Raw genomic sequence first — 16,648 nt, forward strand, 5'->3', positions numbered from 1 at the left:
CCCGAGCGAGCAGCTCCGCTGTGCGGGCGCCGGGAGCCGCATCCGCCGCAGCGCGGCCGGCCCGGGGCGGCGCCCGCGGGGGCCGGACCCGCCCCGCACCCGGCGGCGATGGGGCCGCGCTGGGCGCTGCTCCCGGCGCTGCTCCCGGCGCTGATCCCGGTGCTGATCCCGGCGCTGCTCCTGGGGCCGATCCCGGCGTTGATCCCGGCGCTGCTGCCGGCGCTGATCGGCGCCGCGGCCGGGCGGGTGAGCGGGGCCGGGCGGGGGCACGGGCGCTGCTCCAGGGGTGCTGGGAGCGCCGCAAAGCGGGAGCGCAGCGGGGGAAACGCGGGCGGGCATCGCCCGGTGATGCCGCTCTGGAGGTGCGCGGCGAGCGGGCAGCGTCTCACGGCTGTGTGTGCGGTCCATTTGTCACCTGTCCGCCCCTTGTCGCCTGTCTATCCCTTGTCACCTGCCCCTTGTCGCCTGTCTTCCCTTGTCACCTGTCCCTTGTCGCCTGTCTGTCCCTTGTCTCCTGCCCCTTGTCGCCTGTCTTCCCTTGTCACCTGTCCCTCGTCACCTGTCCCTCGTCACCTGTCCCTCGTCGCCTGTCTGTCCCTTGTCACCTCTGTGCCCCCGGGCTTGGGCTGGATTCACCGTGATCTCTACCGCAATCTCGCTCTTAGAACTTCAAAGCTCAGCTTTTGTCTATTTTGTTGTTGCTTCTTGGCTTCCCAGAGGAATGACTCATAATTTTTCCTGGATTTTCATCGGAAATACGTTGATTTTGCAGGATTATTTGAATGTTTGTAATGTGGTGAGCATCCTGGCAAATGCAGAGTGTAAACCCATACCTATATTACATTGTTTACACAGGAAGAACTTGTTGTGCTCCGTTGGTTCCCTAGAACTCTTCCCTATTTAAACAGAAAATCCTTTTAACTTGCAGCGAAGATCTGATGTGCTGCAGCTGTTGCTGTTCCCCTTCATTGCAGCCGTGGCTGTCCTGCTCCATATCCAGCTGCAGCACTGCTTGGCAGCGAGGGTTTGTAATTGTGTCAGCCAAAGAGCTCAGTGGGATCCGTTTGCCTTCGACTCAGTGTTTTCTGTACTGGTCTATTGATAGCACTTTTCTGTCTGGTTTTAAAATGTTCAGGATTGTGAAGATAAATATGGAAATGTTGCTGAGATGTCCAGGTCACTGGGATATTTATGTTATTTACGTGTTTATTTAATCATAGGAATTTAGGCTGGATAAGACAAAGGTTCAGTGAAATCAGGTGAGGATGTCAGAATGTGTATTGAACCTGGAATTGCACAGTGGTCTTTTAAGGGGTATGGGGTGCTACAGTGAACTGATAATATATTCAAATAATTATTTTAACTGTTTCTCACTATTTTTTAATTCAGCTCTGGTTTTAAGGTGAGAGTGTTTTGAACCTGATTTACTGGACAGCTTGCAGTGGATAGGATAAAGCAGATAGAGAAGGGACAGTCTCAGAATTGTAGCAGAACTTATCACCAGAATTTAAGTTTGTCATGTTTCGTGCTGAGCAAGGGACTTTGGTTCAAATGGAATTAGCTCTCCCCTCACTCTAAATATGACTGAAACATAATGACGGAAATAATGACAGAAACTTTCAGCATCACTTTTTGCACTGTGGCAAAATAAGGAAAAGGTTATATGTAATGTTAGAAAAACAAATACAGTAGTTTTGGTAATACCACACCACAGAGCTGGAAAAAAACCCACACCTGTTATATAAATTTTTAACAGTGATTTGTTAAAGAAAACTTTATTTTTGAGGGAGACAAACTGGCAAAGCAATAGCTCTTGAGTGGCACTACTTCTTGGGTTTTTTCTCATTCATATGGAAGTCTCTGAAAGTTCCCAGCCCCAGGCCCTGTGTTAGACACAGGAACTGAACATTATTTTTGCCATTTTGAACAACTGAATCACCAAGCTTATCAGTAATAGCCTAAAGTTCTCAAAGAGAAGAACTGGTGAAATTTGTCTTTCCAAATTATGTAGTAAAATATACCTTGTCTTCCTACAAACTTGGACTTCTATAATTTTTGCATGTTATGAACAGCTTCCATATTCTGTGCACCCCCTGCTTTCTCATTCTGGGAAGATGTTTTCATATTCTGGTGGTGAGTGGCAATGAAGCAGAATTCCTGGCAGTTAGCAAAGAGACGCTGATTTCTCAAGGAGGGAAAATGTCAAACTGTAAATTCACACTGTTGGTTGTGGCTGTGCAAGGACTCCTGCTTTACAGAAGTAAAGTGCAATATAGGATGGGAGAATAATTCACATAATGGACTGTAATCTTTGAGAGATGTGCAGCACAGCAGCTTTGAAAGAAACTTTATAGTTTGAGTAAAGTTGGTACAGCCTGATACAACTCCAGCTGATTTGGGCGACGCTGTTATCTGGTAACTAAACTTCAACAGAACTTTTTTTTAAATGAGAAGTTTAAATATTTTAGACAGAATTCTGTTTTTTCCTGCCTCCAGTAGGTCTGGTAGCTCAGCAAATAGTGTCTCTGTATCTCAAGTCCTTTCCATAGAAACAGATTTTACGACAGAGACCTCAGTGACTTCATTGTGGTTTCACATGCGTGAAGAACATTGTACACAAATGCAGTTCCTCTTCAGACTCCTCTGACTGACAGCTTAAGTTTGTAAATGTATGAAAAGGAGATCAATAGAAATGTAGACATGTGAATTAGGATTAAAATATATGCTTAAGTATCTTTGTTTAAATGGCCTTGAGTGAAAATGAGTGTTATATGAATGGATTTCTATAGATTCGTCCATTATATTAACATGTTTTATTTTTATTATTTAAGATACTTAAATTTAATTACACATAAAGTCCTTTCAGTTGGTGTGGAGATTACTGTTAGCCCACTCCTCTCCAGGGACAAATTAGGTCACCTGTGCAGTAATCTCTGTAGTACAAACAGGAAAATGATCCAAACAATGCAGGAACTCCAGAGAGTCTGGAGTCACTGACTCTGTGTATGTAACATCTTAGTTATTGCTTGATGTAGAGGCATTGCAGAAATCTCCCTAGTGAGTTATGAAGTCAAAGGAAAACATAGTTTACTCATTTCTATGCCAAAATATATTGATTAATTTGATGTGCATAGAGCTAGACTAAATTTCATGTTTAAGAATGTTTGTGCCTCTACTGATAGACAGATGAGGCATTTTATTTCTTCTTGTACCTGTTAAATTAAATTAAGTCTTCCAAAGTCTTAATTTTGTCCTTATAAATTTCTTTTAAATCAGCTGCCATTAGAGCCTGCTACCTAAACTGAGAAGTTCTGAGCCTGTAATGCAAAATGTGCAGCATCAGGTTAGTTTCCCTTCACACAATCTGCTGGTAGGACACTGAATCACAGTAACAACAGGGTAAAATAAGGATTTGTGAGCGATACAAACACTAGCAAAATGCAAAGATTGTGAAATGGAATCTGGCCTCTACTAATCAGTCTTTCAGTCCAAAGTAGCCAATGCATCTGGATGCCAGACAGAAATCTTATATGGCCCAACTCAGACTTTAGGATTGGTGACATTGCTAGAAAATTGGGATCTACTAAATGAATGGAATCCTTCCAGGGTAAACCAAGCTGAGCACGTGTGCGTGGCTCTGTGTGTGTGAATTGTGTCTAAGCCAGTCACAACTCCCTTTTCATTTCCCACAATGTTCTTTGAGGACATTTGGGAAGAAATTGTCAGTTATAAGCCACTGAGAGCCACAGCTCATCAGATAAAATTTCAGGGAGATTGTATCAGACAGTAGAGAGATCCTTCCAAGCACAGCTTCAGAGAAACAGGTGTGAACCCAGCAACCAACAGGTTTTCCTGTCTCTCTAGCTCACAGGGCAGGATTTACAACAGACAGGGAAGAGCATGAGATAAGAACTTTTTTTTTTTTCTTTTTTTTTTTTTTTTTTTTTTTTTGCCAGGAAGCCTCACCAGCAGGGTAATTTGTGATGTGGTTTATTGTATTTCTCCTTTTTTTCCCCCGTCTGCTCTTGCAGTGAAGCCTTATGTTTTGAAAAGGCTCTCAACTGCTTGTTTTAATGAAGTTGATCATAGTGGCTACAAAAATGGGATGATAACACTTGATCTTTCCTCTTCTAATAAAAGAGTAACTTAATGAAAAATACTTTTGATGAGAGCAGAGCCCTTTTCTCCTTCATCAAATTTTAGTGTTAGCTCAAGTTTGCAAACAGGTTTTATCAAGTTTTATCATTGTCCATCCTATGATATCTAAACCCAAGAAGACTTTTCTCTGCCTTCACGTTCTCAGGAAAAGGTTTTTTTGACACTGACCATTGAGTAGGTTGACAAAATCCTGTTTCTGATCACAGCTAAATAAGAGGTAGAATATTTCAATGAGCTGCATAAGAAAATGCTGAATTCCCTTTAAGCAGTTGCTGAGGGTGGGAAACATTAATCTCCTTTGTCAGTAATGTGAAGACACCCTAGATACTCAACACGTTTTTCAGTAAGGCGGAAGGATATTTTCATTACCGGCCTCCCAAGATTTTGTTCCTGTTTTGATTCCTTGTTTTAGTAATGATTCCTCTAAATGTGTGTAGATTATGCATGGAGCAATCTCTTCAGACTGCAATGATGCCTTAAAGCTGAGCAGTGTCACATCCTTTTTTAACAGTGCCTTTTTGGTCTAGCAGGAAACTCCTACGCTTGTCCTACCTAACAGGAGCCTTGCTTAACTGAGTGTATTTTTCCCTTTGAAAATAGTCAGTAAGTCATCAAATAATTTGACACTTGTTCATTGAAGTCATTGAGCTGTGCTGATCAGTGTGAGCTGAAATTAGGCACCCTGTATTTCATGATTGTCTCTAATGCATTTAACCTGCATATTTGTCTGCACCTTCTGCAAAGGTGCTGCTTCTCAGAAGCAGCAGTGCAGTTTTTGGAGACATCATTTTCAAAACCTCAATGCCTTTCTTGCTCAGGAAGGAATTACAGAGTATCTGGAAAGATAAAAGCCTTTTCCCCTTTTCTTTTGAAAGATTGACTGAAGTTTTTGAGCCACTTTACAGTAAATGTTTCTCCCACAAACCCACAGGTGGGAATTCAGGTTTCTCTGGTGTTTTGTCAGGTGTTGTTTGAGCCATGGCAGCTGAGGATAAGGCACTCAGCCCTTTGGTTTGGGGGATACAGCAATAACCAGATATGATGCTAATCCCATAGTTCCACTGCACTCTTTTGGACCTAAAACCTGGAGAAATCACTTTGTTTGTGGTGGTGGATCTTTGGAAAACAAAGGAACCTCAAAACAGTCACACGCAGCTCATTAGCTGTTCATTGCCCTGCAGCCTCTTGGCATCTGCTGTGTTCTGCTTCACTGGAGCTACATTGGTGCCTTGGAAAGGAAGGTGCTTGTAATTGCAATTAGACTCTTTTGAGTCTCTAATTCGGGCTCAGAATGGACTTGTGACTCATGACTTCCCCTTGATTTCTCCTAGGAATATTCATTACCTTACACGCCACAGTTTGCACAATGCAACAATCCCAGCACTGAATTCTATGATGAAGAACTTAATAAATGCTGCAGCCAGTGCCCTCCAGGTAAGTTATAATTCAAACTGTTACTTTACACAGCCAAATTCACTCAGTATTCAGGTGTATTTTGATTACTTATACATGTAATGTGCATCAGATTTTTGCTGTTTAATGCATTCTTCCTCAACAAAGACAACAAAACACTATGACTGAAAAACACCTGCAAAAGAGGCACGTTGTCCATCAGAACTGGAATTCCCCTACAAGCTTAACTGGGCTGGGGCTTACCAGGAGGTAGGTTCTGAGCTTGTGTAAGCACAGCTCTGCATGAGGTTTTCATGAAAGTAATTAAAGTAATTTTAGTCAACATTGGAGGGGAAGCAACAGCTCACTAAGGGAATTACAAAAATTAGGCAACACAGACCCAAGCCCACTAATAAAATTATATATTGTAAAACGGGGCATGAAGTAAAGCTTGGTTTCTGTGCTATGATAATGTCACTTATCTAAGGGGCTTTCCATTGGATAGGTCAATCTCTCATTGCTCATTAAGCGAGTTGTTGTCTTTTATTGTAAATCAGACACTGCAGACACTGTCTGCTCTGAGCTGTCTTACACTCCAGGGGTGATTATAAGTGACCTGTAGTTAGCCAAAGTCATTGTCTGCGGGTTTTGGGATTGTTTTTTGTGGAGGGATGGTAATGTTCTTTGGAGATTTTGGTAGCAGAGTTTTTGCAACAAGTTGCAACTATAATATTAGATACAGCAAAAAAAAAAAAAAAAACAAAAAACAAAAAAAAAAAAAAAAAAAAAGCCCTTTTTTTCTTTGAGCAATGAACATGCTGAGCAAAGAAAATTTGTCTCCATAAATGCTGAGTGTCTGTCAGATCCGCAAGTTTAAACAGGAAATCAGTATTTACTGAAACAGCTGCAGTTTCTTGAATTAACTGAAGTTATCTAGCTAGATCTGTCAAACTTCCTTTGTTCATGACAGATGAAAGATGGTAATTCATAAGTAAAACTTTTCAGTTGTGTTATGTTGTGTTCAGTGAATCAGCCTAGATCATTAGCAGCATGTAGGATGCAGAATGTAAAGCTTTAATTAAATACAGGGAAAAACAAAGTCTTTGGAAAGAGTTAATTTGGCTCACCTACAGGGCCTCTTCTTTTGAAAAACAGATTCTCCAAGCGCCTCTAACAAATTTTCAGTGTTATTCCTGCTTCCTGAGTATGTTTTCCAGGATATTTTTGTAAAGGATATGAGACATTGACTTTTATCTTCTTTCTCCTTTCACATGAAAGGGAAATGGCAATTGAGGTGTTTTCTCCAAAATTAATATGTTGAAACTCATATTTACATGCTCCCACCACTGTACTAAATGTGAGAAATAGTACAAACTCTGTTGGTGGTGAGAAGCTTTGGAGAAACTGAGACATTAATTTTGAAGAATTAAGACTTTCAGGAAAGCTAAGATGATAGTTAAATTAGAGGGTGCTGAGTTAGCAGAAGTAGATAAATAGACTTTGTTCACAGTTAACAGTAGCCGGATCTTAGATAAGATATCCAGGATCTTGTAACTCATCACTTGTCAACTTTATGTTTGGGTAGCTGTGCTTATCATGAAAAACAGAATGTAATAAACAGATTTCAGGGACACAAAAACAGTTGCAGACTTCCCATACTTGAGGAATCTACTGAACACAGGAAAACTACAAGAATTCATTTGTCACATATGCATGGGAAAGGTAGAAAGGTCAGAACGAGGAGGACTTATTTTACTTCCTCATTTTGGAGACCCCTCCCCCAAAACGGACCCCTGACACATTTCAGGGAACAAAACTATGCATGCTTAATAGCCTTTTTGCCAATTAGCACACTAAGGGAGCAGAGGGAGTGACAGGGATATGAATATGCATTCCTATTTTGTGTATTCAAGACTTCTGTAAATAAAAGGGCTTTGTAAGACCTGTGGTTTTTGCAATGCACATTAGGGAGTCATCCCACGTGCTGCCTGGCCATTGTAATAAACACACACTTTCTAACTCTAAACTGTTAGAGAGTTTTTGTCCGTCTCAGTTGGATATCGATATTAGATCGATATGCATATTTTAGTAAATCAAAACCACCTGTGATGGCTTTTGACTTTGTCTGGAATGCCAGTTGTCACGGCGGGAAATGGGTGCTGGTCCGAGTGCCACGACCCTCCTGGAGAAGTGTCCTTAGGAGGATGTCCTGGTGGCACAGGCAGACCCTCCTGGAGAAGTGTCCTTAGGAGGATGTCCTGGTGGCACGGGCAGACCCTCCTGGAGAAGTGTCCTTAGGAGGATGTCCTGGTGGCACAGGCAGATCCTCCTGGAGAAGTGTCCTTAGGAGGACGTCCTGGTGGCACAGGCAGATCCTCCTGGAGAAGTGTCCTTAGGAGGGTGTCCTGGTGGCACAGGCAGACCCTCCTGGAGAAGTGTCCTTAGGAGGACACCCTGGTGGCACGGGCACCTCTGCACTCTCGCCGTGTGACTTCAGCTCTTTGTGTGTTCGGTGAGGCAGGAGGAGGGACGGAGTTCCTGTGTGGGGTTCCACGGAGAGTCTTTATTAGGCTTCTGCCATGAAGGGGTCTAGGGATGAGGAGACTCTCACCCTCTCGATGGAGGGGAGAGAGCTCCAGATGGTCAGAGGGTACAGGCTTATATGGGGAAAGCAAGGAGTGGGGTAGAGCACCAGGACAAATGGGCTCAGGGCACAGGGCTGGAGCGAGGGGGAAGGACCAATGGGATACATAGAATTTGTTTGTTACAGGAGGACATGCTGGGAGAAGCCTTTTTCCTGGCCATAACAAGGGAGGTTAAGGCCTTAGGGGTTTTCCCTCCAGGGGAGTGTTGTGGACTCTTTCCCTGTTGGCCCATTGGCCTCCACGGCCAGTAGTTTCAGAAACTCCCTGCTTGGCTGTGTTGGGGCTGGCTGGAGAGGTGAGGGAGAAACAGAGGGCTCGTGTCCCTTCCATAGTGACAAGTGGTGAAGTTCTAATTCAGGCCTGTTTGTGATGTTACTTGATCTTGCCCTCTCCACTCACAGCCTGTAATAGCAGTAAGGGTCTCACTCAGGCGCATCATTCTGGTGTGTGCCTGAGGCTGTGAAACACCTCCACGTGTTCACCACAAAACAGCTTCTGCGAAGGTAAAATGTTTGGTTTATGTATTGTGGTAGCTGCACCTAAATATGTGCTGAGGGGTTTTGTTCAGGATTGAGGCTGCTTTGTTTTGAATGTGTCTGGAATCCACTGAACTGAATGTAGGAAAAGGGGTCAAACATGGGTGGACATAAATCAGACTTTCCCTGTAGAGACACGCAGTCCTCTACATCAATGTATGGTGTACAATACCAATCTGATAATGTCAGTGAAGGGAAAGGATTCTACAGCTCAGAATGAGACTTAATTCCTAGTGATCTTTTCCAGTGAGATGTTTTCTCTGTTTTCGTTTGGGTTATTTTTCTTTTAATAGGTCAGTATAGGACAGGGAGCTGCAGTCACACCGTGGACACCAAGTGCAGCCCCTGCAGACCTAAAACTTACACAGCGATCTGGAATCATTCTCCACAGTGCTTTGCCTGCTCACCACCCTGCAGGAAAGGTAAGCTTGGATTAGTAAAGAGGCTTGCTAAAAACTGGGCTTGGTTTAACCTTGTCTTTTCTCCTAAGAAACCCAGGAGATTTTGTCAATCACTTGTGTAGTCCTCACGCTTTTGGAATGTGTAAGATTTAGGGATAGGAATCAAGGAAAAGGCTTGCAGGGAGCCCTGGCCCTTTTTCTTCTTAAGTCCTAAAAATGAGACACCAATCTTATATTATTAAAATCTAAGGCACTACATCAATAAAATCTTCCAAATGCCATCAGTAGAATAAGTTCCTGTTTATAACATCCCATCAAGAGACCTTAATGACCTGGACACGGGTAAATGGATAATTACATTTCCAACATCCTGTCATTTCTCATTTTGTCTGCTGAAGTGACAACAGCAACCATGGGTTGTGATATTCCTCTCTTAATTTTATGTATTTTGCAAAGTAGCAGTCAGTGAGAGCACACTGGTTCTGTTCACTGAAGCAGCTTAACAGTACCTAAGGTAGAACATTGTACCAACACCTGTATTTTGGGCTAATAGATCACCTGCATTAATGAACTCAGTCATGCTGTTCTCCACCATTTCTAATGGAAATTGGTGTGGAACATTATATACTTGATTCACTGAGAAGTTTTAAGGATACAGTCTAAGTTGAAAGGACCTTTGGTCTCATCTAAATAGATAATCTTACAAAGCTGGTTAATTACAATATGAAAATATTGTAATTAACTGATCAAAATATTAAAACATTGTAATTAATATTAAAAATTAAAATATTAAAATATTGTAGTTAATTTATTTACTTTGTAGTAAAATCTCCAAACACATTAAATAGAGTGACATGATCTGCACAGACGAAAATCTCAGTGTGGCCCCCAGGTATGGCAGTGGTGACACAAATGGCCATGTTTGGGGTTATGACAAAATGTAACACAACTGCAGGCACAGAGTTCTAAGTGTGCACTCTGCAGGTGCAAATTTCTCCTTGCCTAGAGAGAAAAAACTCTTCTGAAAATGTAGACATTGGGGCATATAACACATTTGGTTTATGGTGCTATACAAGCCCACTTGTATGTGAACATCACCTCATGTTCACCTGAAACATTGCAGGCTGTGATTTTAAATGTTTTCAATGACATCTTGCTTTATTTTTGTTTTAAAACCAGGGCTTGTACAGAATCAAACATGCACTAGGTCCCAGGACAGAGTCTGCAGCTGCCCACCCCACAAGTACTGTGTTTCCAAGCTAGATGAGTACTGTGAACTGTGTAGAACACATAAAAAATGCGGCAAAGGTTACCGGGTGTCCAGAAGAGGTAATTTGATTTTGAACACTCTGCTTACTGCACACTTACTCTGGCCTAATTCCCTACAGTTGTGCATTCCTTTTAGGGTTTATTTTTACATTCTTAGCAAGTGGGCACTAACCAGAGTAAGAGTATTCTCCAGAGGTATATCCAAAGTGACAACATGTTGCAATTTCTTACTGACATATATCATAAAGTTCCCAATCCAACTTAATCTTCGTTTTGCTCTACTGGGTGATTTATTCTGTACAAGTGACTGAGATACAAGACCACTTAATCACTCCTTAAATCCTTGGAAAAGGGCTTCAGGTGGAATTTTGGGTACAGTAAATAATGACTCTATGCTGTCCTGCAGAATTGATCTGGTTTTATTAGTTGATGGAATCCACCACCCTGATAATACATCTGTCTCAAAATGATAAATAATTTTAAAATATTCAAAACACTGAACATTAAAAAAAAATAGGAATCATTTTGAGAAGATGCAGAACTCAACAGTTTGGTAGTCAGTCCAGTGAAAAGCTCAGCTTTGTCTGCAGCACCACATTTGAACGTTTTAATGGCACCAAACTTACAGCTGGTTAATCTTCTCTTTGGGTTGGGTGTGTCAAGTGAATATCTTCTGTGACAGTTACAGACTGTGTTTTTGCACTGCTTCTGTATCACTGCTGGGATCTCCTGCAGACCCTGATTATTCATTCTTGTTCCTCACCAGATAAGTAACTGGAGTTTTCCTCTTTGTTTAAAGGGACAGACAGCACAGACACAGAATGCAAACCTTGTCCTCCTGGCACGTTTTCCCCTGAGGAATCCTACAACACCAGCTGCACACCCCATACCATGTGAGCCAGTGTTCTGTCCAACAGCAGCCTCAACTGTGCAGAGTTTTCTGATTTTCCTAACTTCTCTTTTTGTCTCTTGCAGTTGTAAATCAGTGGCTGTTCCTGGGAACAGCAGGATTGACACTGTTTGCAATGACTCAGGAACAGCCACAGTTCTGCCTCACACCATTTTGAACCTACTTCTGACCCAAAGCTCAGCTTCCCACAAACCTGAAATAATAACTCGACCTGTCACGTTAAACTCTGTACCTGACCTGTCCCACATCACTGGTGAGCTTTAACTCATTTAAAGTTGCTTTGTCTGCTCAGGAACCAAGTTTATATTTAGTTCTCAGTGTCTTTCCAAAACCTGTACCCAAACAGAACCTCAGAAGAGCTCAATTAATTTAATGTGACACTGCTTGTAGTGAACTGTGTTCTTACCTGTGCATCTGCACTACCCCAGTGCTTTCTATGGTCCTTGTAAATCTGGAAATATTTCTAAAAAAACCCAATCTAAGTTATACATGGCATTTCCTGACAATTGCTGCTATAGCTGGTAGAAAAGGTTGTATCTTAAATTCTGGACTGAGGCAAACCTGAGCTGGTGAGAGGTCTGTGAGTCTTCTGTCAGCCTTTCCTGCGACATAAGGTCCTGACAACATTCCCAGGTGGGGATGTGTTCTCTCCTGTTCACAGCCCATCCAGAAGGCAGAGATGTTTAGGAGCATTTTTGAACTACTTGGCCTTGTATGTGACAAACTCTTGCTTGCCTGGAGAAATACCTTTTGTGACCAAGGCCAAAAGTCTGTCCTCACTTTTCAGGAGAGGAGAATTCAGTTTTATGAAGTGGTGGTGACTGAAATGAGACCTTGGTGCCTGACAGTTGAGGCATCAAATGTGAATGTCAGACATACACAATACTTGTAAATTTAGCTTTTGTAGCCATGCACAGAAACTACAAAACTACCTTTTTCTAATTCAATCCTTTGTTAGATCAACCTGCTAAGTAATTTCTTCTTTTTATTTATTTTTAGGAGCAGTTGCAGGGCCATTGTTATTGGTCTTGATAATTGCTATTTTGGGGTATTGCTTAGTCTCAAAAAAAAGAGGTAAGATTCATGAAGTGAAAACAAGCACATCTGTAAAAACTGCGAAGTGTCGCCTTATTTCCCATTAACCTGAGCCTGGTGGTTGATTGAAATTAGTGTCTTAGAAGATGCCAGCTTTCTTCAAATCTGTCTTGTTCCTCAGATTTTAGGTAATCATCTAAACACACAACAGCCTTGGAGTTGGACAACTGTGCAACAGTTGTGCTTCTGCTGAAGCTTGTTAAAAATTCGGTACTTCATCATTTAAATATTAGACAATTTCAAGTGCTATAATTAAAGAGACATGAACGTGGTTTATTGTCATCCATACCTTTTCTCACTGACACTATACAAGAAAAATGATGAATTAATGCAGAAGCTTCTCTTTGCTTCCTGATTACATTTAAGTCAGAAAATTAATACAATACAGGTTTCAATGTTTTCAAACTGTGTGTAATAAATGTACATTTGAAGTTTATTCCAGGAGCAGGGGATCACTCAGCCTAGTTTAGGGTGCAGCTGTTGCAAATGGGACAGGTTTGGGTGCTAATAAACTGTCTTTTCTCACTGACAGCCCTTGTGTACTCTGCAGCAGCTACAGAAGCAGAATTGGTGAGTGTTCTCTCTTTCCATCTCTTCCATTTCTTTAAAAGTTATACTCTCACCTAATTACAAGTAGAAGAAAACTGCACAGCAGCAAGAGAACAGAGTGGTTTGGTCCCCAAGCTAGGGTGCAAGATGCACCTTATCTATCCCACATAACGTCCCACCCTCACTTTGTGTGAGGCTAAAAACAGCAGTAAAACCCAAGTGGGGTTTTGATAAATAAATCTTACAGACTTTGGTCCCTAATAATCAGAGTAGTGCTGTGGGTACCTTCAGGAGGCAGGTTCATTTTGTTGAGCCCCTAATGAGCTGTTATGGATTTTACTTGCACTCTTCACTATGCAAATGAAAATAATTATAGAATGGCTTGGATTGGAAGGGACCTTAAAGCTCCTCTAGTTCCAATCATCAGTGGTTTCTTTAGCTGCCAAAATACTGACCAGTTCTTTGCTAGTGGGTTGCTTTTTTAAAAAAAATATTAACATTTTGCATTTCTCTGCAAATATTCCAGCCTTTTCCCCCTCCAGAAAAACAGTGTGACAAAAAAGTCAGAGATACAGAATTGCAGAACTCCAGGAGTTCTGAACAGGAACAACAGCATCTCTTGGAAACTTCTGGGTCCAGCAGTAGTATCCTGAATCCAACTGGATCTGCAACCATCAGTGCGATAAGTAAAAAGAATTATGAAAAGAAAAACCCAGGAGGATTTCAGCAGCAACATTCACCTCCTGAAGGTCCTAAATTCCAGAGTGGAGACAGACACAGCTCTGTGAGTTCAGGTAGTAATGATTCTGAATGATCCAGAACCTCTTGAAATTTATCAATTATGAGTCTTTTTAGCAGTTTAAATGGCAGGATAAAACATCTGAGTCATGTTCAGCAGAGAGAAAATTTAGTAACTTTAGAAAAGAAAAAATGATTATTTTAAGTTGCCATCCTGAGACAGTAAAGAGTTTTCTCAGTGGAGAAACAAGAGGCTAGGGGATCAGGTGGTTGGCACTTACCTGTGAGTGGGAGTAGAAGCCAAAGGGAGCAGTTACAAAAGAACACTGGCAAAAGCATTTGAAATGACAACAGATGGGCAAGAAATGGTTTGTAATCCAAGTCTCTGCATTAATTTTGGTAGCCTTTTTATTTCTGGGGAGATATGTGGATTTTATGGTACCAAAATGTTACAGAACCAACTCAACCGGCTTGACTAAATTAAGTGAAACAAAAAGATACTTAGTGTCTATTTGAACAATTAGTCAAAGAGCTGGATAAAGAATCCAACTGCCCTGTTCTGGTTTCATTCTTCTGTGTTTTGTGTTTATTTGACAGAACATTCTGGTAACGGAGGAACGCAGGTGAATGTGACGTGCATTGTTAAACTTTGTAGACCAGACTGCAGCTCCCAGTGCCCCGAGCAGACTGCTCCAGCTAGCAGGGATTTTGGGCACACTTCCCGTTATTCCCCAGCAGCGGAAGAAACCCTCCTTTCAAAAGAAGAAAATGCCTTGAACAAAGAAACTGAAATTCACATCGCAGTGGAAAATGAGGACAATTTACTTCAAGACTTACTTCCAGAAGAAAAGAAGGTTCCTCTGGGTATTCAAGATGCTGGGATGAAAACCAGTTAAAGGAAATTACAGATCATATGCTGATTGACTGATAAAATTAATCGAACAACCTCTTGTCTTATAAAACAAACATTATGGTAAATGTAGCTTTCTTAGAGAGATTTGAAATTTCAGGTGAATATAGACACTGATGATTTTGAGGTTTTTAGTGTCTTCTGTTGCTTTGCAGTTTAAAAGAAAAAGCATTGAAACTTTTTAAAATTGAATGGCCAACTCCTCCCTTTCTTCTGTGATAGCCTAAGAGGACCTTTATCAAACTTGAAAAGGAATATTTTTCAAACTTTATGCCATTAAGTTTTCTCTTGAGACTTCTTGTGATGATGATTTTTATTCAAGGTCTTCCACGTGTCAAGAACATGGCTGTGACCAGCACTTCTAAGGGACTGGAGTTAAATTATTATTCTTTCAGTGCTCAGGAATCATCTGTTTGATTTGAATTTTAAAGCTATTGCATTCAGTTTTCTATCCTGTATCTTAGTTGTCATACTTTCCCTCATCCTCCTGGATATTTCTTTTATTATTACAGTTTGTTTTTTTCTGATTATCAGACCAAATTTCTCAAGTACATATAGGATATCAGGAAGTGAAATCTTTTACACAAGCGTTTTTTACAACTAAAATTACAACTGTTATGTCTAAACAACAGCGTTTCATTGCATGTATATAGTTGATTTTGTTTTAGAAGGGAAAACCTAGATTGAACTGTTGTTGTCTTGAATCAGGAAGTTCCTTTTGTTGACAACCCTGGAGTTTGTCACCTCTGTGTCCTGGCTGAGGTAATTGGGTTTCCCCAATTAATCCTGACCTCATTTTTGAGGTTAACCATAAATCCAAAATATTTTCCTTGTGTTCGGTGACTATTAGAGCAGATCCCTGTGATTTTCTTTGCCAGATAGCCCACTGCCCTCAGGTGGCAGAGTATCATCTGTAATAAATGGAATTTACTCAAACCTCAGAACCTGAAAATCCCGTTCTCCTTCATTGCTTGATGATGCTGGAGCTCCAACCACCTCTTACAGAAAATTAATGGAGGTTCTCCTTGAATGAAGTGGTTTGGAAGCCAATACTTAGGAACCCACTTCCCATAATTATATTTTACATCTGGGACTTAACTGTCAATTGTGGTGGCTGTGTTCAACCAGGATCTGCAATCCAGAGTCTGAATCCCATGGGAGTGAAGTCATACAGTGACACATAACCCTTGGCTTATGCCATAAAAACACTGTTGGACTCTGTGATCCCTGAACTGGCCTAATCTATCTCAAGACAGACAAGTGGTTATTTCTGAGGCCTGAGATGTAAAAGGACCTTTTAGAACAACATTGCTACAAAAGAGTATTCAGAGGCTAAAAATACACATTTTAAACTTCCACAAAAGCTGTGGTATTATATAAGCTGTAATTATTTCTGGAACTGACAAACAGGTCTGTAGTTCTACTATGAAGAAGTTTTTTTGCAAATCTGTGTTAAACTTACACTTGAAGGTATTTTTCAGGAAAGACTTTGAAAATGGGCACACTGAAACTACTACAGGACTGAAGGATTTAGGCAAGAACCTAATTTTTCACAGCTCTTTGAACCTCTTGCTCTGTAATACTTCTGTCAGCTCCCACTATTGGGGCCATATTGAAGCAGCAAAGGAAGATTTTTGAAGACGTTTAAAAATATTAAAAAGGAGGATCCTGTTACAGTAGTTAATTTACTGAGTTTTCATATTAAGTAGCTGTCACAGAGAGAAAAGCCAAGTTGTATGTTGAAGTAGGAAAAATGAGCTTGCGTTTGCATATAAAAAGTTAAAAAGAAAACAAAAAAAAAAAACCAAACAACAAAAAACAGATCCCAAAAGAAAAACATACATTTTTATAAATACATGTATTCTCAAGTTTCCTGGGCTCTTTATTAAATAAAACTCGGATTTCCCGTGTGGCTCTCACTGCAGAGGTTACCTACCGCAGCCACCGCGCTGGGTGAGGTTCTGACTGAGGAGCCGCTGCTTCTCTTCAGCCCGCCTGGCCCAGGGCCCCAAACCCGCCCTGTTTGAGCCCATTTCCGTGAGGGC

At 41.2% G+C, this 16,648-nt stretch overlaps 1 protein-coding gene across 1 annotated transcript; it reads left to right on the top strand.

Annotated features, from left to right (window-relative positions):
- The first annotated feature begins 108 nt into the window (after nucleotides 1–108).
- Nucleotides 109–16,513, top strand: TNFRSF1B (TNF receptor superfamily member 1B). The gene is made up of 10 exons (XM_053997833.1): nucleotides 109–246; nucleotides 5,490–5,592; nucleotides 9,025–9,153; nucleotides 10,312–10,461; nucleotides 11,201–11,294; nucleotides 11,377–11,564; nucleotides 12,311–12,385; nucleotides 12,939–12,976; nucleotides 13,482–13,749; nucleotides 14,291–16,513. Exons 1-10 carry the CDS (start codon nucleotides 109–111, stop codon nucleotides 14,587–14,589), a joined length of 1,482 nt encoding a protein of 493 aa, XP_053853808.1. The 3' UTR covers nucleotides 14,590–16,513.
- The last annotated feature ends 135 nt before the right edge of the window (nucleotides 16,514–16,648 follow it).

This window comes from Vidua macroura, chromosome 23 (genome assembly GCF_024509145.1).
Source record: "Vidua macroura isolate BioBank_ID:100142 chromosome 23, ASM2450914v1, whole genome shotgun sequence".
NCBI lineage: Eukaryota > Metazoa > Chordata > Aves > Passeriformes > Viduidae > Vidua > Vidua macroura.